The sequence below is a fragment of the Momordica charantia genome (assembly GCF_013281855.1).
Source record: "Momordica charantia cultivar OHB3-1 chromosome 1 unlocalized genomic scaffold, Mcharantia_2.0 BLBB01000001.1, whole genome shotgun sequence".
NCBI classification, from domain to species: Eukaryota; Viridiplantae; Streptophyta; class Magnoliopsida; order Cucurbitales; family Cucurbitaceae; genus Momordica; species Momordica charantia.
The window spans coordinates 17,718,774-17,744,825 of record NW_028275157.1 but is presented as its reverse complement, the minus strand read 5'-3'; the positions used below and the strand labels follow the sequence as shown (position 1 = coordinate 17,744,825).

General features: G+C 35.1%; 4 protein-coding genes across 14 annotated transcripts in view; 3 read left to right on the top strand and 1 right to left on the bottom strand.

Moving 5' to 3' along the window:
• The first annotated feature begins 1,889 nt into the window (after window positions 1–1,889).
• On the top strand, window positions 1,890–4,796 carry TRZ1 (tRNAse Z1). Of its 2 annotated transcripts, none has more exons than XR_002600797.2 (8): window positions 1,890–2,231; window positions 2,602–2,764; window positions 2,879–2,949; window positions 3,241–3,336; window positions 3,554–3,667; window positions 4,055–4,157; window positions 4,233–4,307; window positions 4,514–4,796. XR_002600797.2 is itself a non-coding variant. In XM_022277640.2 (8 exons), exons 1-8 carry the CDS (start codon window positions 2,004–2,006, stop codon window positions 4,586–4,588), a joined length of 891 nt encoding a protein of 296 aa, XP_022133332.1. In that variant the 5' UTR covers window positions 1,891–2,003; the 3' UTR covers window positions 4,589–4,796. The 2 variants fall into 2 exon arrangements, 1 of the variants encoding a protein (XP_022133332.1); XM_022277640.2 differs by having other exon boundaries at window positions 1,891–2,231; window positions 4,055–4,123.
• Window positions 4,797–4,956: 160 nt separating this feature from the next.
• On the bottom strand, window positions 4,957–7,062 carry LOC111005949 (uncharacterized). The gene is made up of 2 exons (XM_022277656.2): window positions 6,892–7,062; window positions 4,957–6,424 (listed from the first exon to the last, which is right to left on the bottom strand). Exon 2 carries the CDS (start codon window positions 6,391–6,393, stop codon window positions 5,218–5,220), a length of 1,176 nt encoding a protein of 391 aa, XP_022133348.1. The 5' UTR covers window positions 6,394–6,424; window positions 6,892–7,062; the 3' UTR covers window positions 4,957–5,217.
• A 608-nt stretch (window positions 7,063–7,670) lies between these two features.
• On the top strand, window positions 7,671–10,713 carry LOC111005937 (mitochondrial pyruvate carrier 1). 2 transcript variants are annotated; one of them, XM_022277635.2, is made up of 5 exons: window positions 7,671–7,824; window positions 9,485–9,587; window positions 9,707–9,761; window positions 9,847–9,982; window positions 10,495–10,713. In XM_022277635.2, the coding sequence occupies exons 2-5, from the start codon at window positions 9,495–9,497 to the stop codon at window positions 10,532–10,534; spliced, it is 324 nt and encodes a 107-aa protein (XP_022133327.1). In that variant the 5' UTR covers window positions 7,671–7,824; window positions 9,485–9,494; the 3' UTR covers window positions 10,535–10,713. The 2 variants fall into 2 exon arrangements, with proteins under 2 accessions (XP_022133327.1, XP_022133329.1); XM_022277637.2 differs by having other exon boundaries at window positions 7,820–7,961.
• Window positions 10,714–11,885: 1,172 nt separating this feature from the next.
• Window positions 11,886–26,052, top strand: part of LOC111005570 (vacuolar protein sorting-associated protein, putative (DUF1162)) — a 34,276-nt gene continuing 20,109 nt past the window's right edge. For 2 of the 9 annotated variants that reach the window (XM_088124353.1, XM_088124350.1), the window contains exons 1-13: window positions 11,886–12,425; window positions 12,536–12,632; window positions 13,581–15,817; window positions 16,818–16,932; window positions 17,903–18,724; window positions 19,194–19,479; window positions 19,552–20,015; window positions 20,166–20,316; window positions 20,399–20,523; window positions 22,579–23,243; window positions 23,367–23,484; window positions 23,572–23,688; window positions 25,517–25,611. In XM_088124353.1, the coding sequence (XP_087980479.1) occupies window positions 12,142–12,425; window positions 12,536–12,632; window positions 13,581–15,817; window positions 16,818–16,932; window positions 17,903–18,724; window positions 19,194–19,479; window positions 19,552–20,015; window positions 20,166–20,316; window positions 20,399–20,523; window positions 22,579–23,243; window positions 23,367–23,484; window positions 23,572–23,688; window positions 25,517–25,611 (5,576 nt within the window). In that variant the 5' untranslated portion in view covers window positions 11,886–12,141. Of the gene's footprint in view, window positions 12,426–12,535; window positions 12,633–13,506; window positions 15,818–16,817; window positions 16,933–17,902; window positions 18,725–19,193; window positions 19,480–19,551; window positions 20,016–20,165; window positions 20,317–20,398; window positions 20,524–22,578; window positions 23,244–23,366; window positions 23,485–23,571; window positions 23,689–25,516; window positions 25,612–26,052 lie in introns of those variants that run through there. The other 7 variants (XM_022277107.2, XM_088124334.1, XM_088124340.1 and 4 more) reach the window with 6 other exon arrangements.

Sequence of the window (26,052 nt, the reverse complement as noted above, 5' to 3'; positions counted from 1 at the left end):
TTAATTTGTCTGTGTTGAACAATTTAAGAGAACAGTAAATCTGGTTATGAATGAAAGCAATATGATTGTATATACAATATATTTTACATATTGTTCTTTCATTCTCCCGTTATATATCAATTATGGACATGGTGTGGATTAGTTTATTTAACATCTACGCTGATAACATGCAATGCTTATTTTTTTAAAATGTTTTGTCATTGTAGTTTCTCTAGGGTACTTTCAATTTTTTTACGAGTACCTGACTTCTGAGCTGAGAATGCACTGTATCTTGATTTTGACCGGAGGTTTACAATTAATCACTAGCCACTTTAATATCCTTAACTTTATGGCCGTTGCCATTTTCTATTCCTAGTTACTTTGCAAGGACAATATAATAGTTAATGAGAGAGAAAGAGAGCAGCTCTTGCATCTTTGTGACGGATCTTGTTTCTATCCATCAGCGTGTTCTATTTCAAACACCCTTCGGGTTTTTTTTAGCTCAGCAATCTGTGAGGTGGAGGGTGGAGACTCGTTACTTATGTTCTTTCGGTTGAAATATATCCCTTGACTAGTGAAGTTCTCTGACTTTCTTTTGACGTAGTAAGTCCTGATTATTTAATAATCAAGTTCTTTGTTTCACCTACTGTCTAAATCTGTGGTCTTTTTCTTGATGATAAGGTGGGACTTATTGGACATTCTCATTGAATATTTTTCTGTGCAAGATTATCATCAGAGTGAATATCTGGCATATTTATAGATTGAGTCTTCTTTTTCTTTCTTTCTTAAGAAATTATGTGGATTATTATTTCATCCTTTTAGTCTATATTTCTCAGAGGGAAACGTTTGGATTGCTTTCTTGAGTTGAGAGAATGTTCCTGAAGCATTAAATAGATCCATTGCTATTGTCATTACCATTGGGCGGGCAGGCAGGCAGGCGGAGTTTCCCCCATTGAAAAGCTTCTTGTCACTGCAATTTATTCTCCACTAAGAAAAAATAGCTCCAATGGGTGAAGATTCAAAAAATCACTACCTTAGTCCCTGAAAAGAGAAAATAGAAATAGTTTTTTTTTAAAAAAAAAATTCAACACGTAGGGTGGGGATTCGAACTCTCAACCTCATAGTTGAATACATGTGCCTTCCCGTTAAGTTATATTTTGATTGGTAAAAAATATAAATAATTAGAAAGTAAGCCCGTTTGGGTTTTGATGGACTAATCTAATTAACATGTTAAAATTATCGTATTTATCAATTTGAACATAGATCAAATGGTTGAAGCCGATCAAAAGGTCTAACTTTATGGGTCGTAACTAAAAAAAATAGTAATAATAATAAATAAAAATAAATATTAAGAGTTTATTTAAAATGTTATTTTAGCTCATTTAAGGGTCTTGAATCTATTAATACCAACAAAAACAATATTAACAGGGCAACAATTTGCCATCTCAAAACAATAATTTTAATAAGGCAATTGGTTAAGCTATGCTTAATTGATTAAAAATATTAATAATTTCTTTTAAATTTTGAATCTCACTTTCTGGAAAAAAAATATTCAGCTATTCAATATAAATAAAAGCATATATAAGATAGTAATGGAGTTTAAAAATTTTTCACAATACAAATATGATTTTAAGCACTTATATAAAAATGGTTTGTCATACTTAAAATGTTTATTTTAAAAAGAGAATCCTTTTTATAAAGACAAATAATTGAATAAATTCGAAGATCCTTCCCCATCATTGCTGAATTAAAAAAAATACGTGGAACACAAGTTTGGCTCTCGCGTTCCTTTGTTTTTAATATAAAATTTCAGTGATTTTTTTTATTAAACTTTTCATCATTATTTTTTATATTTCGATGGATTTTCGATATTTCAAAAATATATTTACCCATGTATCGACGTGGAACACCGAACACAAAGACTTACGAAAATGTCAATCAAAATATTAAAACCGTAGTTCGAACTTGTAGCAGGTCAGTGGCATTCTCAGTCTCCGTCATTTCTCCGCTCAAATATTTCTCCCATGGAAACCGGAACCGGAAGTAGTAGCAAAAGCTCCGATTCGGATCCGATGGAAGCGAAGAAGGGAATGCAAATTGAAGGATACCCAATTAAGGGTTTGTCCATTGGAGGCCATGAAACTTGCGTAATCTTCCCAACCCTTAATTTGGCCTTTGATATTGGTCGCTGCCCCCAGAAGGCTATTGGACAAAACTTCCTCTTCATCTCCCATGGCCATATGGATCACATTGTAAGTCGAAGTCACTCTCACTGCTTCATTTTTTCAACTTTCTGATTATCGTCTGAGCTTCTTCCCATGGCGGGAGACCTCACGGTTGATGCGATTAGTAGATGCAATAAAACATGCAGATTGGTCAAAGTGTAATTACATGTGGTTTAGGGTTTACGGCTTAAATTCGAGCAATTACTTGTTGTTGTGCATTGTGCTGCAGCTATCTTCAATTCGAGTATCTATATAAAATTTGAATGTGGTTATACCTTCCCAAGTATGTTGGATTAGGTTCCTGTAAAATTCTGATCGAACATCGAGCGCAGTCCAAATGTAAGGATTTTCGCGTTTTTTTCTTCTGCAGTTTATCAGTCGCTTTTGTGCTTAATAGGGGGGACTTCCGTTGTACGTTGCTACGCGTGGATTATACAACATGGAACCGCCAACAATCATTTTACCCAAATCTATAAAGACTGATGTAGAAAATCTGCTTGAGGTGCACAGAAGATTGGATCATTCTGAGCTGAGATGTAATTTAATTGGCTTGGACGTGGGTAGCGTCCCTTATTGAATCAATTTTATGATGTCCAATGAATAATTTGGTCATTTTTACCCAAATATTGTGCTACAGTGCGATGCATTCTTCCATTCATAACTTTTGTTTGCAGGAGAAGAGCTGTCTTTGAGAAGGGACCTGAAAGCGAGGGCTTTTAAGACATACCATGTCATTCAAAGCCAGGTAGCCCTATTTATCGCACATACACTTCGAGCTTCATGAAGATTTGGGAAGATTTCTAATATTACAAATTCCTCATGTGTTTACATTATGAATTTTGCTTCACAAATAATTCTTTAGTACCGCTGGACACTAAATCATTCTTAAATGATTATAAGATGGCTAATAATGAACATATGGCTAATATGAATGAGAGTAGTACCCATACTACCATGCTACGATGATATTAACTTTGATGATTGTATTCTTTTATGTCCAAAGTTTACTTCTAACTGCTGTGAATAACCATGGCAGGGTTATCTAGTTTACTCTGTAAAACAGAAGCTTAAGAAGGAGTACTTGGGCCTCTCTGGCAATGAGATCAAGAAACTTCGGTTATCTGGTGTGGAGGTCTGTGTTGTTGACTGTCATTTGGTCAAAACCTAGGGCCTTTACTGCAATGTCTAAGCCTTAAATTTCAACCTTTTTATATCTTGGTTAAATATTAACAGAGTAACGACTTTGACATGAATTTTTCTCTGATGATATTTTTTCTTTTACTTCATTCTCTGAAGTCTGAAAATTTGCCCTAAAACATAACTATCCTGGTTATTTTGCATTGTGGCAGGTTACTTACACAATTAGTGAACCTGAAGTGGCCTTTACAGGAGATACGACATCTGACTTTATAGTTGATGAAAATAATATTGATGTACTGAGGGCAAAGATCCTGGTTATGGAGGTCTGTTACTTGAAGACTACTATAATATTATATCTCAATCTTGTTTTCCTCAAACTTTTATTTAATTATTTGTTATTTCATACCTGATTAACTTTGAAAATACAAGTAGAGTTTTTTCACAATGGAAACCACACACGGCAGACAGATGCATAATTTTTAATTATAAATGTGTATCTAATTATATAAAATTATTGCTAGCGTTAGAATGCCCGAATTTTAGGTACAAGGGGCTTTTGCATCTTTGTTCATGGATCAATATCAGTTTAATCAATACTCTGGGTGAAGGTTGAGTTGTGAAAAAAAAAAACGTTGTTCATTGTCATCTTGGGAGGTTGAGTTCTATTAAGGTGTAATCCTTCTTGCTGCATAACCAGTCCTCTTTTGCAGAGCACATTTCTTGAAAACAAAGTTACAGTGGAGCATGCAAGAGAATATGGACACACTCACCTGTTGGAGGTTCATTTACTCAACATTTTAACACCTGCTATTGGTATATTCTTGTAGCAACTCATATCTTATAACTTTGCATCCTCCTTTGCTTCTTATGTTGATGATCCGTCTCCAGATAATAAACCATGCCGATAAGTTTAAGAACAAAGCGGTTCTTCTGATTCACTTTTCAGCTCGCTATACTACAGAGGTACTTTAACGCCAATTTGACCTCTTAAGTTGATCATGTTTTTAGTTAAGCTTTCTGGTACAACCCTTCTACCTAGTAGCATCCTCTTCTTCCCACTTGTTTCCATATTTGAGAATGTCAAGAAGTCTCTCAAGATGCTTTTGTGGTCTGTATTGGTGCATTTGAAAAGAACCTTAAAATACATTTTCTGCTTTTTGGCCAATCAGGAAATTCAGCAAACCATAGCTGCTTTACCTCCACCTTTAGCAGGCCGAGTTTTTGCGCTAACGGAAGGTTTTTGAGGGGGGATGCAATACAATATTCACAGGTTGTGAAGGAGTGTTCTGGAATTATTTTTTGCCTTTTTAGAACAATCATTCAGTGCAAATATGTCTAGGCAACTTTTGTTTGGTTGTTTTATTGTATTTTTTCCGTAACTTGCTTTCATGAATGATTTATTTTCATAGTGAAAATGGTTCGCATTCAATGGAGTTCTCACTTTTCTCACAAGGAAGAAATGCAAAATCAAACTCTGCTATATTTGAAGATGTTGATGAAGTGATTCATACACTTTCAAGACCATTAATGTGATATCACATTGCGTAAATTTCAAATTGATGCTCTTACTATTCGAAATATGGAAGCACAATTTTAGTTCAAAACCTAACTATACTTCAAAACAATCCATCAAAATCTAACATCAATTGTTAAAACTGCTATTCAGTTGTTTACAAGCAATGTTAACAAAAGTACAACCATTCAAAAAATTCATCGTTTTGAAAGAAATAACTATTTTTTTTCGTTTCCCTATCTGAGAAAAAGCAGTTTACAAAAACAACCTCAAGTAGCCTTTAAGGTCACTATATAGTTCTGCTCAAATGCACCATAAAAGGCATGGTGTTATATAGAAGATATTTAATATCCTCGCACCTTACAATTCAGTTCTCAAATTTCCTGCTACATTAGCAACAAAACAGCAGAGTCTCGACTCCAAGGCAAAAGAACTAACCAATTCCTCCATGGATTTCAACTCCTCGTGAAAATCTGAATGCAATACCAATGAAGAAAAGTTCTCGTCCAGCACCAAACCGAGACATCTGATGACATCGTCGAATTTGGGAACCCAATCACAAGCCTTCAAACCCAATACAGTAGAGGCTTTAGGACAAGGAACTGCTTGGGGAAATTTCTCATATTTCTTTAGCCACTTTCCCAGATACCGAATCAAACTGATCATCTCGTCATGATTCAACTTACTGAGGGCAGATGAAAGAATTACTTCATCAAGATTAGGCGATGCCAACAGATAATGTAAACACAGCTCCTGAGCTGAGAATCCATCATGTGCTATCATGAGCAGAATTGCAGCCTCCTTTGCCAGATTCGACTTCTTGCCTTTCAGACTTTTATCACTTGCCTTCTCAATGGCTAGCAATGCTTGGCCTTCCCATTCCTTCCTCACGTTGCCCATACTTGCATAAGCATCTTTGGAAGGGCAAAGAAAGTACTTCAAAGTGCAATGTAAATCAGCAGGACCAAAATCTGATACTTGCTTGATACAAAGACAGAGTAAATCTGACCTCTTCTTCGCCACAAGCTTCAGAATCAAATTTGAATAAGATGAGTGTTTAACGAGCCTATTGACAACAAAAGTCTCCACTAATTCCCAATCCTCAAAAGCAATACATGTATCCAAAACCAAGTCTTCAACGTCTTTACTAATCAGGAACCCAAGTTTCTCAATCAAAACCTTAGTGTAAGATTTGTCAGATGAACTAACACCAACTGTAATTCCAACCCTTTCCCTCATTTTCTCAAGAAACGCATTAAAAATGTTAATAAACTCAGGCTTAGAGAAGTTGCGGTTTTTGAGCTTCTGCTTAAGATTCTCATGGAACTTTTTGCCCAAATCAATCACATTTGAATCAGTTTCCGATATTTTCCATCCAGTAACGGGATTGACAAGAGAAATGGGATCCGGTTCATCACCTTTGGATTTCAAACAGGGAAGAATATCGTCTGGATTGAGAAGAATGGGGTAGTCAGACTGGGAAGCAAGCGGTTCAGAGATGGCGGAGGCTTTCTTGATTACTTCAAGTAAAGTCATGGCAAAATTTCAAAGCAAAACAAGCTGTAATCTGTCAGCAAAAAAATAAGTTAAGAAGTCATGAAACCTTCCTTATTATCTATCACCCAGAAAATCTCCAAAGATGTTGAAACAACATGCTTCATCCTAATTCCTAAATTCTTCGACGAAGACAGAGCCCATTCAATTCTTAACTATAACAGATTGCTCCACTTCTTAATATGTGTAATTTTACTCAAACATTTATTTCTATTGACGTACGATACAGACTGCTATTATTTCCAGTAAATTCACAGTACCATTGCTGATTGATTAATCTAAGGGAAAACTTCAAGGCTCGTCGTCTTCGCTAACATAATTTAATTCTAAAAACTTAACAAAACCAACTACAATCTACAAATATAAATATGCTCAAGCTGTACTCTCAATCAAAACAACCCCTCCTTTCTTTCATTAGACAAGTCCTAACTTGAGTTGTTAAAGAGATAAGAAACACATATAAGGAGACTGGGAGAATACCAGTAACAAGAGAGTAGAAAATCAGTGCAAACTGCTAGGAAGGAGGCGATGGCGGCACGAGTAGAACAGAGACGGCGGCGGCACTGAGCTGCTAAAAGGGAGGGGGAGCCGGCGTGAAGATGAAAGTGGAGCACGGGAGCGGGCGGAATAGCTTAGGGCATTTCTTTATTTTGTTTTGTTTTTATTTTATGTAATACGGTGGGCTGATATTGGATCAGGTGGATTGGGCTGAGTTTTTCCTTTTAACATTTTTTAATTGGTATTATTATTTAGGTTAAAATAACACATTTGATTTGTATTTTTGTTACAGTAACAATTTAGTCATCTACATTTAAATTGTATCAATTTAATCATTCAACTTTAGTATGTATCAATTTAGTCTATGTAGTTTAAAATTTGTAACGATTTAATGTCTATCGTGAAAAAATTTATTAAAATTTTTATACATTTAGATTGATAAACCAGTAAAAGATCAAATGTATTTATAAATTACCACGTATGATAAAAGTCGACACTTAATTTTGATAAAACGTTTTACGATAGAGACTATATTGTTAAAATTTTAAACTACATGACTAAATTATTTATATTAATTGTTACTAATTTAAAAGTACCAGAACTAAATCGTTACGAACTAAAGTTTAGGAACTAAGTGGTTAAAAAATACCTATTATTTTATTTTAATTATTTATTTAAGTGATTTTTTATATTTTTTTCGTTTTGAGTTCAACAGTTCCTTAGGCTAGGCCCATGGTTACCGGCTATAGGCCCATAAGAGAGAAAAAAAAAGGAAAAAGGAAAATCAGCCTACCATCGCTCTACATCTTCTCCCTGTTGTGTGGATTCAAAGTCAAAATTCTCTAGCGGTTCTCCATTCTCTCTTGGCTTGATCTCCACCGAATTATAGTTATTAATTGGAGCAAAGTTCAGCTGGTACTCTCTGCACGCCCTTCAGATTTTATAGTTTTTACAGAGCAAGCTGAATTTTCTTAGATCAAGTGTTTTCTTTTTCGCGGAAATATACATAGTTTTTCTCTCAGGTTTTTCTCTGGGAATCGCAATGACTATAGGTAGGCGGATTTAAACATTAAATTTGTAGATATGATAGTTTGGATGATATTCCTTGAGTACTATCTTTGAATTGGGTTTCAATTTCCCCCTGATTGACCATGGGGAAATGAGAATGAAAAATTCGCAGCTAGCACTCTCTTAAATGCCCCTTTCTCTCCCCCCTTGGTCTTTTGCTTTTGCAGTTAACCGGTTGAATGAATTGGGAACACAAATATTTCATATATAGATTACTCGGTTTCCGACAACGCTCGTTTGTTCTCTGTTGCCTATGAATTTAATATTTTATAGATCTTTTTTTTTATAATTGAGATTTTAAGTGGCACGGGCTTGATCGATTAATAGAATTGAGCTGTTGAAAAAGGGATTTGTGTCAAGATTGTGCTTTTGGTTTTGGGCACATGGCTTGTGCATATGGGCAGCACGGGCGTGAGAAAACTCGTTTGGTTAGCTTAGTTTGGTTTCAGGAAAATGCTACTTCGTCTAAGATGTCCTGCTCCGTCTCTCTATTTCTACTATATTTCGGCACTTGATCATAGAGGTGCCTTAGACGAAATCGTCACAGACGAAAATATCGAAGCAGACAAGCATTTTTAACTTCTGCAGGACTTAGGTCTAATTTTGATATCTTTTTATATGAAGGCAAATTTATGTGGAGAACATATGTCATTGATTTTGCCATGTTTATCACAGTGGAAGTTGATGAAAATTTGAGTTTGGGCTTTGAGTTTTTATCTAAGTTCGTTGGATTAACTTAAGTCCTGACCCGTGACCCGAGACAACAAGAATGGTTTTTATTTCTTAAATTTATTAGCTTAATTTATCTGACGTTGTACTTCTTATTTTCAAAATTTGGCCGTTCTTTTTCCTCCTCTTCTTCTTCTTCTTCTTCTTATTCCTCTTCTTCTCTCTCTCTCTCTCTCTCTCTCTCTCTCTCTCTCTCTCTCTCTCTCAAATAAAGATATATCATTAATTTAGCTGATGGTATCGGCTTATTAGGGTAGTTTGTAATCTAGGTGTATTCTTGCCATTTTGGAAAGGAGTATGAGATGATTTCAATTTTCAAGTCATAGGAAATTGCCAATAATGTCTTTAGTGTCTTGGTACATGAGTAGTTTTACATATCACAGAATCACATCACTATTTTAGTGATAGAAAAGTATGGTTCATAAATCTCCCTCGCAGGTGGAGTTTGTGCCTGAAGTGTGGGGGGTTGCGAGAGGGGATTTCAAGTTGAAGTATGATGAAATATTGGTGGGAATAGTTTACGTTGATGTCTGTTCATATGCCTTAATATCTATTATCTAGTGCATTTTGGTTAACTCACTTTTTTGCAGAACAGTGATTTTACTTGTTTAGTTACTTCTCCCCTCTCACCCGATGGACATTTTATACGAATCATATAATATAGTCCATCTTTTGGTTGTCATATTAAGTGTGTGTTTTTAAAAGTTATTATTGTCTCACCATTGCATGTTGATTCATTAATTTCGAATTTTATGGTTTGTTCTTATTTATTTTGTAGAAATCAGAGAATGGCTTCATTCCGAGCATTCTTGAACAGCCCTGTTGGTCCAAAAACTACTCATTTTTGGGGACCTATTGCCAACTGGGGATTTGTTGCTGCTGTATGTTTGACTTCTGTTTAAGCATTAGTTTTACTATGCCTGATGTGTTGCCGATCACTTGATTGCTTTTCTTAGTTTCTTTTTGCAATTGTCTTGATCATGTTGGTGGATCCAAACAGGGGTTAGCAGACATGAACAAGCCACCAGAGATGATTTCTGGCAACATGACAGCAGGTTGAACCTAGCTTTGTTGGAACTCATTTATACATCATGTCCATGAATTTGGTCCAAGTTGTAATACCTACACTTTTCTCTGCAGCAATGTGCGTCTATTCAGCGCTGTTCATGAGATTTGCATGGATGGTGCAACCCCGCAATTATCTACTTCTTGCTTGTCATGCATCGAATGAGACAGTACAGTTGTATCAATTCTCACGTTGGGCAAAGGCTCAAGGGTAAGTAACCAACTAAGCAACTTAATTGAATTTTGTGATCGTTACCTCAATATTGAAAACTCCGCTAGTGTCTCTCTATCTGGGAAGCTCTTTGGATGACCAAAAAAAAAAAAACGAAAGCTTTGGGATTTGCAGGAAAGAAGTATGATGTAACTTGAGAATCAATAACTGAAATAGCTTTTTGACAATGTGATCTTCCCCATCAGTTCCTTTAAGTTATCATCTGTGTTGGTTATTGGAACTATTGGAACCTTGTTGTAGGGATGACATAAAGGGAAGTGGTAAGGAGCCAGAACATTATCTTGACTTGTATTTGTGTCAAGGTTTCCCACAAGAAAATATTAAAAATTTTGTTTTATGTCACATTGAAAGTTCATTTATTTTGACACTCAAAACTATTAGGAATTAACATGTACATCTTTATTACATTTCAGCTTAGCTTTGTAAGACTGTGCATGTAAGTTGTGGGTGATAATTTTTGCATCTGTTTTACACGAGCTACATTTGAATAGGTACTTGTCAGAGAAGAAAGACGAAGCTGGAGCTCAGTAGCTTGATGCTATATTCCACATCTTTTTGTGTATCTTTCATGATTTTCTACGGGATGTAATTGACTCATTGGTAACCATTGTGTATGTTATTCAAAGATATGTCAAGGAAACTACTTATAACACCAATGTAGAATTGGGGTTCTTTCTACCGAGAAGCAATAAATATTTCAGATTTGCTAATTCTGAGAAAACAATGCAAGAATGCAGTACCTTATAATCCTCGTACAGATTAACTGACATTCAAGGCATCTGAATGAATGTTAGATTTTGGGTTCAGTTAGTGAAAGTATAGTTGTATGGGATAGTTGAAGGTTGTTAAGAGGGAATGTTTAGTCACCAGCATTTGTTAGAGACCTCGGTAGTAAGGTGATGGAGGACGTTTTCAGATGGTCTTATATCGAGCATGGCTCAAGGAGGAGGGTTCTAAGTTCCTCGGATTGCTTAGGTTCCTTTCTTTTCTTGTTATTTTGGTTTATTGATGTACTTTGATGAGTATCAGATACCGTTGGTCTATGATGAACATTCTAAACAAGGGATATTCGTTTAGAGTCTAGATCTTCTATATACTTTGGTTTTGTACTTGACGTGAAATAATCCCAACCATTTGATTCTACAATATTAACATCGAAAATTTCATTTTACTGAGGTGGTTGTTATGGTTTGAGGTTTGAACTAATGCCTCTAAAAGGAGTTTGTCGGATTATTGAAAGCGATCTCCGATGATTCCTCTGTCTTAGCTATACGTAGAATTCTTGGGTGTTTTTACAGATTAGTAGCAAGCCAGTTCTCGTTTTGCACTGTTTGCCCTTATATTAAAAGAACCATGTTCTCTGTTAAACTCCTCAAATTAGTGTTGATGACCAAGGTTTTAATGAAAATATTCATATAGATATTTTAAAGTATGTAGCTTTCATTTTACAACTCACTATCAATTTTTCATGTGTACCTCTTCACTTCGTCACATCACAATTATGTATTAAAATAGAAAAGTTGGTGGAAGGGTGTTTATGAAACAATTTTAAAGGTGGAAGGTGGAATTGAAATGTTTAAAACGATAAGGATGTAATTTCATAGAGTTAAAGGGATTTTTTGTATAATTTAACAATTTATATATATATATATTATAAGTTAAGATATCAATATCAATATTTTGTATAAATAACCATGAAACATAAAAATGAAAAATGAAAATTGATATATATATATATATATAATACAACAATAGATTGTTTTTATCGAGTTTATTAACCCAGTTGAGCTAAGGTTAGCCGTTGATACATAGTTGGGATAAATATTACAGGTGACGCGTGTGTGCACGAGGAGGAGAAGTGCAGGTGGCAGTCACGTGAGGTCTCGAGTCCCCCGTACCCGTCTACCTACAGTCTGTTGCCTCGATCCTTCCCGCCGTACGTTCACTAACTTCTTGTCTTCTACAAGTTTCTTCTTTAACTTCCCAATCTCATTCTTCTCCACTCCCACTTTACATTTAACTGGATAAAATCTGGGGAAGGAATCAAAGTTCGCGCGTGTTTCTTGGGAAAGGAATCATCACCACTCTAATGGAAGAATTGCGCTTCTGCACCGTTCTGTTTCAGTAGGAAATTCGCCATGGGTCTGCGTAATTTGCTTCTGCGGAGGCTGGTGTCTCTGCTACAGCCATGGTTGCCCGAAGACTCCGACCTTCAGCTGAATTTGGGGCTTACCCGTTCCACCGTCATTGCCCGGAACCTCCACTTGAACGTTTCGGCTCTCAATGAGCTAATCGAGGATACCGCGATAAGCATGTCCTTCAAAGAGGTGACCGTCGACCACTTGAGCGTTATGGTCACTTACTGGCCCTTCCCGGCCTTCGAGATCATAGTACGTGGCGTCCATGGAACGTTATCTGTCAGGTTAGTCAACCGTTGTTTTCCGCGATCATCTAAATTGTAGATGTTGTTAGATGTCTCCAAATCCATGGTCTTCGTCGAGTGTTGATGGTTATTTGGTATTTAATTTGTAGGGAGTTTAATATGGAGGAGGTCCCGAGGGGAAAACGGAAATCCAATAGCACATTTTCTGATATTCTGAAGGAGAATCTATCTGCTATTGATCCGGAGGTGATTGCATTTTTAATTTTCTTTTCATTTTCAGACAAATTATGACATTGGATTGTGCTGGAGATTGCGTTTTACGTAGGATGGATACTGACATCTTTTAGCACCTTAACAAGCTTAGTGTTGTCACATCATTGATCTTAGTCTTCACTTTAACATGTTAACAGTGATAAGTATTCTTCGCTTCACTACTCTTGGTCGCTTATTTATTATGATTTCTATACGTTCGCGTCAGTTGGTTGCTGTCAATTTGGGAATAAGTAATAACTTTAGAAGAAATATAAGTGTAAGCAAGGACAGGTGAGGTGCACGGTTGAGTTGCTAAAAGAATCCAATATTTAGGGCCGTCTGGTATCGAATACATACTTTTACGTTTCCGGAAACAAGGGATGCTATGGATACACTGAGTTTGGTTTTGATTGGCTTGTTTCCGAAAATGGTTTCGAAAAACAGTAATCCACGTAAAAAAATTGAAATTATCCTTTCAATGTTGCCTTTCTTTACAAATTAAATATTTCCAAAGTTAATGAAAACATGGATCGAGGTTTTCTGACAAATTGAACTCTGCGTTTGTTCTTTTGATGGACTATGAGTCCCTTCCCCTCTCTCACTTAATCTTTTTTCAAAATTTGGACTCCGCTAAACATAAATGATATTTTCATATTTTCCAAAATCACCACAAAGTAAAGTTTTCTAAGTTCCTGAATTCAAGACTCTGTTTGCAAATTGTGCTATTAAACGCATTTTTAAATTCAAGAAATACAAGGAATACAGTCTCCTGTTTTATGTTGTATCCCTTGTTCTCTATTTTTTTTTTAAAATCACAAACCATGGCCTTATACTTCAATTTGCTTCTTCGGTTATCTTTATTGAACAGAATAAAGTTGTTTACCGCTTGAGCCTTGTGCCTCATCATAAGTACCAGCTCTGAGGTTATTGAATGGGTTTCAGGGTGCTACTTTGCATGACATCATGGAGAGTTTTCTGGACCCACTACCAAGATACCGGTTGAAAACAGCTTCTAGAAATCTATTACTTAAACGTGGTTGCCTACAGATGTATAATATTAACTTAGAACTGGAGTTCCCCATCTTTAACAATGTCTTTGAATGTTCATTGGGCATCAATCATCTAAGTGTCAAATCTGAAAATCAGAATCATGGATGTCTTCATGAGCTCATAAATGCAGTCTTTAGACCCTCAGCACATAGCTGCCTTGTTGTCATTGGCAATGATCTTGAGATTGTGTTAAAGAGGGAAATGCAGATTACTAGAATCTTGAATTTAAAAGATATAGTCAGTTGCTGCAAATTGTATGATCTTCAGCTTATTGACGTGAATCTTAGAATTCCGGAACTAAGCCTTTCAATTTCTCCTGCTGAGGTTTCTATATATGCAGTATTAAATGTAATGTCATCTACAGAATACAAGTTTGCTAGAAATGGTAGACAACTGTGGAAGCTTGCTGCTCAAAGAATTGGGCACATTACTTCAGTGCCTGGAGTGTCATTGCATCGTATTGTTACTATTGTCATGCTGTGGATACAGTATGTTAATGCCTATGAAATTTTACTACTACTAACTGGATATCCTGTGGAAAATTTGATGAAGAAATTCACTTATAAGATTTGTTGGGATAGAAAACTCTTCAATTCTTTCAAGAAACATTGGATAACAATATTGGATATTGAGAAGAAGTTACCAATCGAATCCATTGCACAGGCACGACAAATATCACGTTATAGAGCCATCAAGAATGTTAAATGTGCAGAAGAAAAAAAGGAAGCATCTAGCGTCGTCCCCTTAAAATTATTTTATCAGATATTTTCCATGCTTTTATGCATTTGGAAAATGGTATGCAATATATTTTGTTTCATAGAGGGATACATGGTTAAAACTTTGAGTCAATGGCAGAAAATTGATGGATGTTCAGAAATTGTACCACAAGATTCCAATCCTCGGTTTTGCTTTATGTTGAATATTGGAGAACTCTTGGTGTCTATTTATCCCACACATGAAATTCAACCTCCTACAATTGAAAACCTTAAATCAAAGTTTGGGATCCCATCGTCCTGTTTTCTTTCATTCTATTTTTCCCTTGATGCACTCTTATTCAAGTACATGGATGATCTTTGTGAACAGTCTTTACTCATATCCTGTGGCCAATTCAATGTTACTTCCTTACCTTCTGAGGAGGATTCCATCAGTAGAAGCTGTTCCAGTGATCTGCTTGGGTCTCTAAAGGAGTATGACATTGAAAGAGCAAATAATCTGAAACCTATTATTTGGGGTGAATCTGCTCGGAGCTTTCTTCCTTCTGATGATCAGGAAACAAATATTGCGGACTTTGGTAAAGTTGGTTGCAATCCGTTCCTGGTTAAATATTTGGGGGGGATGTGGTTGAGGTGGAAATCTATATGCATGAAAGTTGAAGAAAGTGGGATCAAGTATTCAGATAATCCTTGGTTTCTTTGTGAAATCAATAGCTCATTGACAAAATCAGTGGTTGAGAATTCAAATACTGCATTATGGGAATGCAATTTGTCTCTAGGTAAGCTGAATTTAGCTTTGGGCTATTCATCAATACTATCGGCATCTTTGCTCCTTAAATTGATGCAACATAGTGCTTATTCTTGGATTGAGGATGAGCAAAGTCCTGAAGTTTCTTTGCATGCACCGAAAATAATTATAGATGATGGAGAAGTCTGCTCGAATAATAAGTGTGAGGGCTTTGCCAGTGAAATGGTGGTACCATTGCTTAAGAAGCTACCGCATAAGCACATTCAAGTTGCAATGCAGATAGCTGGTTCTCACATCCAAATGGCACTCGAAAAAAACTTTAATGATGGCCATGTAATCCCAGGTGACGTAGTTCATAAGGGCGACCCACCCATTGCATTTGATATTCATGACATTGAAATTGCTGTTTGCCCAGCTTCCAGTTGTGATCGGGCATTTCTGATGGAGTTGTCCTCTGAAGCTGTCAATATAGAAGTTGAATGTCTCCGTTTGAAAGAACCTAATATTTCAACAATTGATAATGAGAAGTATGCATCTCAAGGATTAATTTCACATTGGTTCTACCTACAAGTTAATGGGTTAAATGCTTATGTAGTAGACTTGGAGGGGAAACAACAAAACCCAATATTCATTTTTAATCCAATGCTGATCCTATCATCAATTGTCAGGTATGACTATATTATTAATCCTTTTTCTATCAAATTATAGTAACTCTCTCAAAAGTTGAAAGCTCTGTGTAAATTGTGGCTCTGATGAACTCAATTAAGAATATCTATTTGAAAAGACTCCTTAGTGAAAGTGGTTTGATTCTTGTCTAAGAAAAAAAAAATAATAAAGAATATCTATATGCTTTCTTGTATGTATGTACTTAAAACTCATATGCAGAATCTCATACACGCAGACATGCAAAGATACATTTGTGTATGTGTTTGTTTATGTTTAGATGTATGTTGCACCCACACACATACACTGCTTCAATCTAATTAAGATATATCACCTCCTCTTAAATTTGGTGAGGTTATGAATTTCTTTTCCTTTTTTTTTTAAATTATATTTCGAAGAGCATAATTTCTCATTTATTTTCTTCAAGCCAACACTTATTGCAAAATGATATAATTATGTTAATGCCAATAGAAAAGAAAATGGAAGAAAGCGGCTCTTCATTAGTTTTGTAAGGTGGGAGCTTTCTCATCCCCCAGCCTTTAGGCTGTACATGGTTTTTTGGTATACAAAGTTTCTATTTCTTATAAAAAACATAAAAAAAAAGAAAAGACAATCAAATGTCCTACTATTAGTTTAGAAATTATGATCATTAATTTATCGTTTTCACCTAACCAAGAAAGAAACTAAAATATCCTACACTTAGTTTAGAAATTATGATACTATATTTGCTTCATGTTAGGAGTTTCTATCTAATTAAAGGAAGAACTTAAAAATTTTTATGACCAGAGAATTTGTGGAACTTCGTCAGTTTGAGGTTGGCTGGCGATACTCAGTTTTCAATGTGAGATGAGTGGAATTCCTGGACAATATTTAGATTGCAACATTAAGTATAAATATGAAAACATATTATCTAGATGGCTACATATTCTTTTGCAACACAGATACTATAATACGTGGTTAAGACTTTTTTTTTGTAAGTTTATTGTGAATGAAAAATTGATGCAGGAAATATGTTCACTCATTCAGTGAGAATGTCAGTGCTTTCTCAGTAGCTTTTGACTGTACAACCACAGGTTTCACTGCTTTATCATATATGGAGGATTTGCATCTTTTCATTCAGGTACTTGTATATTTGAAACCTTGATGATCCTAATTATGTTTTATTTCCTCTGTTGATACCCTAATTGCCATTAAAGCATTATTTTGGAGATCTGGTAGGAAAGAAATCAAAGAACCTTTGAAGGAAAGTCTTTGCAATGGAGTGAGAGCATGGATATTACTGAAATTCCATGCTTCTTTTTGGTGTGCATTATCTAGAACATTTTGTATTTATTCTCGCAATGTGATTAGCAGTTGGGAGCTTTCTTTTTTCTGCTAAATATATGTTTTAGTCTATAATATTTGAGTATTTTTCAATTTAGTCTATATTGTTTAAAAAGTTTCAATTTAGCCCCTTATATTTTAAAATTTTCTATTTAGTCCCTCACTTTGGTGAATGATAAAATTGCCTAATGATAAACTTATATTACATAATACTTAGTAAATTGGTAAATTGGTAGAAATTTAGAGAAAAAAAATTATAAGAGAAGGAAATTCAAAATATCTATTAATTTTAGAAATTTGGAAGATGAATAATGGGACGCCCTAGTAACCAAGCAAATGACACAGTTTCAAGAAAGCTTGGGGGAAAGTGTTAGAATGAGGGTTAAAGGGGAAGATCATTTCCCCCAATTTCTCGCTGCCCATTATTTATGGGATTTTTTTTTTTTTTTTTAATTTGGCTTTCCTTTTGTACAGTGATACAGTATCTTTTTCCTAATCTGCTGTTGTTAGTTTTCTTCTCTTGTATAGTACACATGTCCTGAATATACCGATGTGGGTTTTTTTCAGTGAGATTAATGCAACTGGGAAGTATTTTTCTCTAACTTCTATATTTTCTTTGTGTAATGCATATTAGGGTTGTTTTTAAAGTCACCAGATAAAGTTTAACTAGTGTCAAATTTATGTAAAGCAGAATCTTGCAATTCATGCTAATTGCATTTTATGTCTTTCAGTCTTTGTTTTCTTATCTGGAGTATTGCTGCTGTCAGGTTATAGGACATTTGTCCTCTGCAATCTGTTACCTAGGCTCTGCCAGTTGGGGGCCCCAGGAATTCATGAAACAAAATATCATGCTTGCTAAGCCCATGCCTAAGTTTGTATATGTGAAAGAAGCCTCGATAACTTGTCGTACTAGTTATATGATTCTCGGAGTCTATAAAATTAAGTCGATGGATGTTATTCTTCATAATTCCAGGGTGAGTGATGCTTTTGACAGTTGTAAGATCTTTTCAAACAGCCAGAAAATGGCAGAGACCAATCTCCCTGATTGTGGAATTTGGATTTCTATTCATGAAGGAAGAGTTAAGGTAACTTGTGAGGAGGAAAAAGTTGATATTCTTACTGATATCTCTGAGATCGTTTCATTTATATTTAGGTATCAGAAGAGAGGTATAGATAAATCTGTATCCAAATATCTGCTGACGCAATTACTTAATTGCTATCATCAGATTTATCTCTCTAATTTCATGTTAATTTTATCTCTGAGTCCATGTAATGCCTCATCTTCAGAAAGGTCAAGGAATATTCCCCACAGTTCTATTTCTAGAAATAATGAATTCAACGTGGAGAATTTTGACATGGCAGTCAACTCTGAAGGGCCAGGTGGACAGTCTGTCTTTGCTCAGGCTCTGGACTTTGATTCCACTTCATCATCTTCAAACTTACAGTTGCTTGTAAATGTTTCAATTAGTAGGATTTTCATAACAAGTAGCCCAGTGCATGAAGTCCTAGTTGGAGTACATCAAATGAGTAAACTTTCGTCATTTCTCTTAGTCGGGGGAGAATTTCAGACCATCTCTTGGGAGATTCAGGTAATTGTTTTGTGGAGCATATAGATTTATTACTTTCCCTTTCTTTTAGTTGTGTTGAGTTGTACAGGTTCATACCTCAGCAAATTCTCTTTTCTAAGTACTAGTCGTATTCACTAAATGTGGTTAGTTTTGCTTACGTTTCCCTTTTATGGTAATAACATTTGTGGATGGTGAGAGGCAAATTGTCTGAAAAAAGGGAGAGGTACTCTGTCTTATGAAGATCTTTTTTTTTTTGATGAAGTTATGAAGATCTAATAAAATAAGAAAGGAAGATACTGTTTCTGATAGAAAAAAAAGGAAGGATGCTTTGATTTACTACAAGTCTAGGTTTCTGAACTGTTAAGTAATTTATCAGTACAGCGACAAATAGGTACTATTGTTCCATTCACAATTGTGCCATTTATCTTGTAAATTACTAAGTTCAAACAATTGCCTTCGAAGTGGACTGAAACATGTTGCTAATTGGCAGGGTGGTATCCTTTTCCTTGAAACAATGGTTTTGGCGTTATTTATCAATTGTTTCAATTCATACTATCGTGCCATAGGGAGTCTTTTGTCTGTGTTGCAATTTTCTCATCAACAAGATAAGAAGGCTCAAGAAATGGTGGAAATTACTAGACTGGAGGATACTGCTGCCGACAATGTTGTTGGCGAGACTACTGACTCTTTTTTAAGAGTCAAATGGAAACTTCTGGAAGTTTTTATGCTCAATGTCTCTAACATCTCTCTTGTTCTCCTCATCGAAAATGAATCTGGTATTTCATTTTCCTTTGGTTCTATTTTAATTATATTTGTACACCTACTTGAATATTGGTCCTTTTCTGCAGGTGCAATTTGGGAATTTGTGATTGAAGTTGATGCCCATTTAGAACTTAAATTGGCTGATCCTAGGAAAACACTTGTAGTTAATCTTTCTCACTTGTCAATTATCTCCAAACGAATTGAAAAGACCTTACGGTTTAACATTCAAATTCCTCATTTCTCTTCAAATAAGTCATCTCACCTTGTAGCTGGAGAATCTGCTTCAGGCTCTCAATATGCGAAGGAAGTTCAACCAGATAATTATGCAAGCAGTTCAAAACATCCGGTTACTAATGAAGATTTTTCTAGAAATAATAATGTCAGTGGGCCTTTTTGTTTTAGCAGTCAGAATTATTTGTTGAAGAACTTAGTCGCTTTCTTGTCAATTGAGAAGACCTACAGTGATCATATAGGCTTATTAAGTGAAGCTTGGGCAGGCAATGGCTCTATGTCAGGTTTGGATCTCACATTGTCTCATTCTGAAATACAGGTGGGTCCTACATTTCTCTTAGAGCAGCTTTGCCAACACATTTTTTCTCTTTACCGTGGAAGCCACCATTTTTTATTTTAACTTGGATCCATCTTATTTCTCTTTTGCTTCATTATATTACAATATATTTTTTCCTTTTAATTTCCTCAGATGATTTTGTTAACTGTTTCATCATTTTCTGGACGGTCCGACAAGGAAAAGACAAATGAATTGCATAAAAGGCCATGGTCGAGTAACCAGGGAGTTGATGCTAATACCCCCGAGACGTTTTCCACTGATGCGGAAACCTTTGTTACTGATGGTATTTTATCATTTGAAGGTTTCTAACTTACAAGTTATGAATTTTGGTTATCTTGAGCTAATTATTTCTATGACCTACAAAGGGGCGATTATTGCAATCCGAGACATCCATCAGCACATGTACTTGAGCGTAGAAGGTGGTGGTGACAGGTACAATTTGGTCGGTGCAATGCACTATTCTCTTGTGGGAGACCGGGCTTTATTCAGGGTAATTCTATAGAACTTTTTGCTTTGTTCAGTGTAGGGCATTCTTTCCTTTTCTACTTACTTTGCTATTAAGATTCCAACTATTTCCCTTTTGCTCAACCTTCTTTTTTTACCTAATGCTAGTTTATTGCATCCAGTTTTCTACAAGTCATGCCCTTATTTTATGTTGATAAGATATTGTAGACTATGGGATGAGAGCTTGCTTAGCTATTATTAGTTAACATGAAAACTGTTGAAATAGTTGGACGAATTTTTTTGGCAAGGTAGAATTTTCTTTCTCGTGAAATATATGCTGCTGACATTAGTCCCAGCTTTATTTCCTCTTTATTTCTTTCCCTCACTTATCTTCTTCATCAATTCTTTTGTTAAAATGGTCTTATTTACCTGCAGAAGGCTGCTGGGTAGTATATTGAAAATAACCATCTGTTCTTTCTTCTTTTTTTTTCCCTGATAAAAGTTTGTTTCATTGAAGTGGATGAGCTATATAAGGAAAACAAACTAAATGAGTTAAAAAAAAATCTTCGATTGGTTTATACGAAACCAAAATTGTATTGATTTCTAAGAAAAAGAGTGCCACTTAGATGAAAGATTTTAGATTTATGAGCCTTTGTAATGTAATGTATAAATCATAACGGAGGTGCTGGATATAGGTTGAAGAGGGTTCTAGATAACATTATTTCTACCAATCCAAGTGCACTCGTTCCTTGTAATGATCTTGTAGGCTACAAAGGCATCCATGATATAAAGGGAAACAAAGGAATTTACTTCCTTAAGCTAAATATGAGTAAAGTACGTGATAGGGTAGAATGGTACTTTCTGAGGAAGATTATGGAACAGATGAGCTCTACAATATAGTGGATCAACATGATTTGGATGCTGATAGAATTGACAAACTACTCAGGTTGTTCAAGTTGAACTACCATATAATGACTTAACTAGGCCTAGCTTATCTAGTAAGCATGATAAATTAGTTTATGTTTTCACATACAGTTAATTATTGGGTTGAATAGAGTAAATAATGTATTATTTGAAAGGTGCCCTTGGATCAGGAGTCATGTGTGAAGATGGTGGCCATATCAAGATTGAGTTATCTTTTAAGTATTGATTGCGTTGGATTTAAGGAGAATAGTTCTCTGTTGAAGGTAGTTTCATGAAACAGTAAGAAACATAATATGGAGCTATCACAGAATTGTATCTCTACATGTGGAGGAAGATATAGAGAGATATGACATAGTGTTAAGGATGAACAAACCACCGCTCAACCCAAAAGCTTAAACTGATGGGTTGGGTAAATTTAATTCATATATATGGATTCTCAACATTCCCTCTCACTTGTGGGCTTAGATAATTGCACAAAGCCCAACAAGTGGAAATTATAATAAATAGGGAGAAATAATAATGTAGGGATTCGAACACAGTACCTCCCGCTCTGAAACCATGTTAAGGATGAATAAACCATCACTCAATCGAAAAGGTTAAGAGGTTGGGTAAATTTAATTTATATATATGGATTCTGAACACATAATCTATTCGTGAAGCAGTATGGATATATCCACAAATGGTATAAACCATTTGTCTGCATTTACTTAAAAGGCAAAAGTTTGTTTCTTGTTAAAAAAAAAATTGGATATATCTTCGCAAAGACATTAATGGAACATGAATTGACTACTTTATAATAATTTAGATTGGATTAACATAATGCCCCAAACTTGAGAGAGGGTTATAGCATGTTGTCGTATAGTAATGTAAATATTTTAGATATAAGAGCTCATACATGAGTTATCTTTTAGTGTAAATTTTACATTTTATGAGCTTATACTTTCATGCCTGTATATGTATGACTTTTGTGAATAGAATAGGATTTGAGAATTCTATCATAATTTTCTGTTAGTTTATAGCCCTAAACTTTGAGGAAAAAGAGTACAATATTCTTTCATAATTAACCTAGAACTCATTTTTATTTATTTTTGTGTCCGTGTTTTATGATTTTCCTTTTCACTTGAGAGACCATGTAGATATTTACCCCTCGGTTTGGCATATCACTATGGATGTGCAGGTTAAATACAAAAAACAGAGGAGATGGCCTTCACCAGTTTTGTGGTTCTCCTTAATATCATTGTATGCAAAGAATGCCGAAGGCAAACATTTGAGATTGAACTGTTGTCCAGGATCTGGAGTTGTTAACATATCTGGCATTGATGATAGAGGTACGGCACTGTGGAGATCATTTTCTCATATGCAGGGAGGTCAAAAAGGTGATACGGATTGGGAACCATACAACCAGTTTGGTAAAAGAACACTTTATCTAGTGAACAAGAAGAGTGATTGTGGTATTGCTTTCGTTGATGGGGTTCCAGAGTTTGTTAGAAAACCTGGAAATCCTTTTAAGTTTAAAATGATCCATGACTTTCCTGGAGTTTGTGGTGTTGCTAATATGGACCATTATCTTTCTGAGACGTCTGAAACCAGTCGTCAACAAAATTCTCACATGGATGTGAGAATATCTGGAACAGATGGGATGTTTCCAAGCATTGATATTTCAATTGAGAATATCTCTCTGACAATCGTTCATGAAATATCTGATACGAATGACATATTGCCTCTCATTCGTGGTTCCCTTGGTAATATGCAACTGACCCTACAAATTTCATCAAATAAAACCAGGATTCTTAGCACATCTAATGCTGTATTACATTATTTCGACGTGCAAAGAAATTTATGGTGAGTATTTGTGCTGAATGGATGTTACCATTAATCACCACCCATTTGAAGATTTATTTTTGCTCCTTCCCTAAATTTAGTTTCAATTCCTTTTCATAAAATTTTCTTGAATTTGAAATACAGGCAACGGTTTATCAACCCAGTTGACTTTTGCCTTTACTACCGACTCAGCGTCAAAAGCGATAGCACAGAAACAATTTCACATCGGGTTCCTGTGCATATCTATTGTAGAATGAAGGAGGTATTATCATTTTTTCCTGACTCTGCAGTTAGCCCATTATTTTTCCATTACACATCTCAATAATATGTTTTTGTGGTATATTGGTAGTTGGACATATCCTTCAATGAGACCTCGCTCGATGTAGTTCTCTTTGTCATTGGAAAACTAGACTTGGCCGGTCCTTATGCAGTGAGAAGCTCCATCATTAGTCCGAATTGTTGCAAGGTTTGCTTTTGTAGATTGTTATTTGTTGTCAATCTGTATGAATCATCTTCTGTATGCAAGCGTGATTCCATTTACTTAAATGCTGGTATAATGTAATCCTAGGTTAACTTTTTCCAATTTTGAAGCAAAATATTGTAGACCATGTTCAAACAATATTTTTTGCCCATTCTTTGGTTTGATTGTAATTGGACGACCCACCATGTAGGCTCCTGATTTTAGCTTATAGGTCACTGGTCTAACTTTTTTTTTCTTCGGATATTTCCATATGCTCGAACCTGTTTTATTTATATTTCTAGTCCAATCTAGAAATGCTTCTGTATTTAAGTGCCCACAAAATGTTGGAAGGTCAGCTCTGATACGATTGTCTGGTTGGTTTTTATTTCTTGGTCGCGATCTTGCTTTGCATAAATATTCTTCCTTGATACCTAACATATGGTGGTTCTGTGAACTAATCTTGATTGGCATCTCTTCCATTATTCTTTGTGCACAAGTCGACCTTTCTTTCAAGGTTGGTCTTCTTTGATAAATCAGTATTTACCTTTCTTGGTCAAGATGTGTAGGTATTGTCTCTGCTCTTTTTCTTGTTTGTATTTCTGTTATGAGATTTTGCTCTTGCATATCCACAAGAACCATTCTATCTCTAAACGGTATTTTTTTTTTTGTGGTTTTTTCTTTAATTTTATGATTATATTTTGAATGAATAATCCATTTATTATTTTTTTTTAACAAAAAACAAACTTTTCATTGATATATGAAAATGAAGAAAATGTTCAAGGATACAAACTTGAACAGCCTTCGGGCTTCCCTATTAACACATCGGTTAAGGCTACCCACCTCTTGTAAGTGGATCTATAACCCATTTATGTGTGTATAGGAAGAGAGACATTTTATTAAGGACAAAATTGATCACTATGATTGGATTCAATACAAATTGATGGAGACTCGAATGAACTATGAACATAACTAGGGCGTTCTAAACTCTCTTGTATATTTTGTTTCTCATCTTGTGTGAGTACTGCAAAATCAACAACTTCCATTGGTTTTGATCATATGTTAGGTATTTTGTCCTTTAAAGCCTTTCTTTATAGTTCATGAAAGGATTTGGAATATTGAAATACTTCTTTGGCATTGAGGTTCTAAGAAGCAAGAAAAATACCCTTTTACAACAAAGAAATGAGTTCGACTTGCTATCTGAGATGGAAAAATTGAGCATTAAGCTATGTAATAGCTGTGTGATGCATAATTTGCAACTCACACAAAATGGACAATCTTTTAAAGATCTTGAGGTATAGTTGTTTGATTGAAAAATTTTACTATATTAACAGTGCTGGCCAAACTTAGCTTATTTACTAAGTATTATGAGTTAATACACATCTTTACCTACAATAGGATGATGAAAACTAAAGTAGATAATAAATTCAATTAATAGGGGAACTTGGTAAATTTTTTGAGGTAGAAAGGACTATGAAAACTTGGCATTTTTTTTTTCTGATAAGAAACAGGGAGAACTTGTATTAATCACAAAAAGGACAAACTAAGGGCAGGGGATGAGAAGGCCCCCCCTAAAGTTAGACTAATACAACTTTCCAATCTTGTCGGAGCATAGCTATGCTATAATTACTAAAGAAATTCTTATGGTTTAAACACCATAAGGAAGAAGAAGTATAAATGTTCTCCCAAAAAGAATCAAAAAAGTATAATTAGGTGCAAATCTATGCAATTTAGGAAGCACATGAAGTAATACAAAGAATAGACTAGCCTATATTCTCTTTTCTGACTAATGAATGATAAGTTTTCTCATATGTCCTGATCTTATTTTACATGGCAGGTGGAGAACCAGTTAGGCATCGACCTTCTCTGTCACTTCCACAACAAGCAGAGTCTGACAATAAGAAGATTTCAGTCTGCTTTCATCTCTCTGAGGTATTTTAATCTGTTTGTATTTACTTCTTAGCTCTTATATCCTTGCACGTGAAGAGAACTATTTTTTTTCTAACCTATCAGTTTAAAATTTTGGATCTAATGGATGATTTGTCGTGGAATCACAACATAAAGTCATGGATTCAAATTGTTGTATCCTCTTCTTTTCATATTAATAGTTCACGTGTCGAGCCTTGTATTATACTCAAGTCCAAACATGAGGGAAGGTTTTAAGAAGATAGTGAAAGATTACCAGAAACCCAAGGCTCAATGTCTGTGGAAAGGAAAAGGATCTTGGAGAGAGTTTTATTTAATCAAATCAGAAGATTAAAAGCAACCCAGTGCACTTAAAAAAGCTTTTGGTAGCAGTGGCAGTAACCAAATAGTAACTACAGCATTCCTTTTGTGTTAATATCAAATAACTGCAGTAACTATGGTGATAAC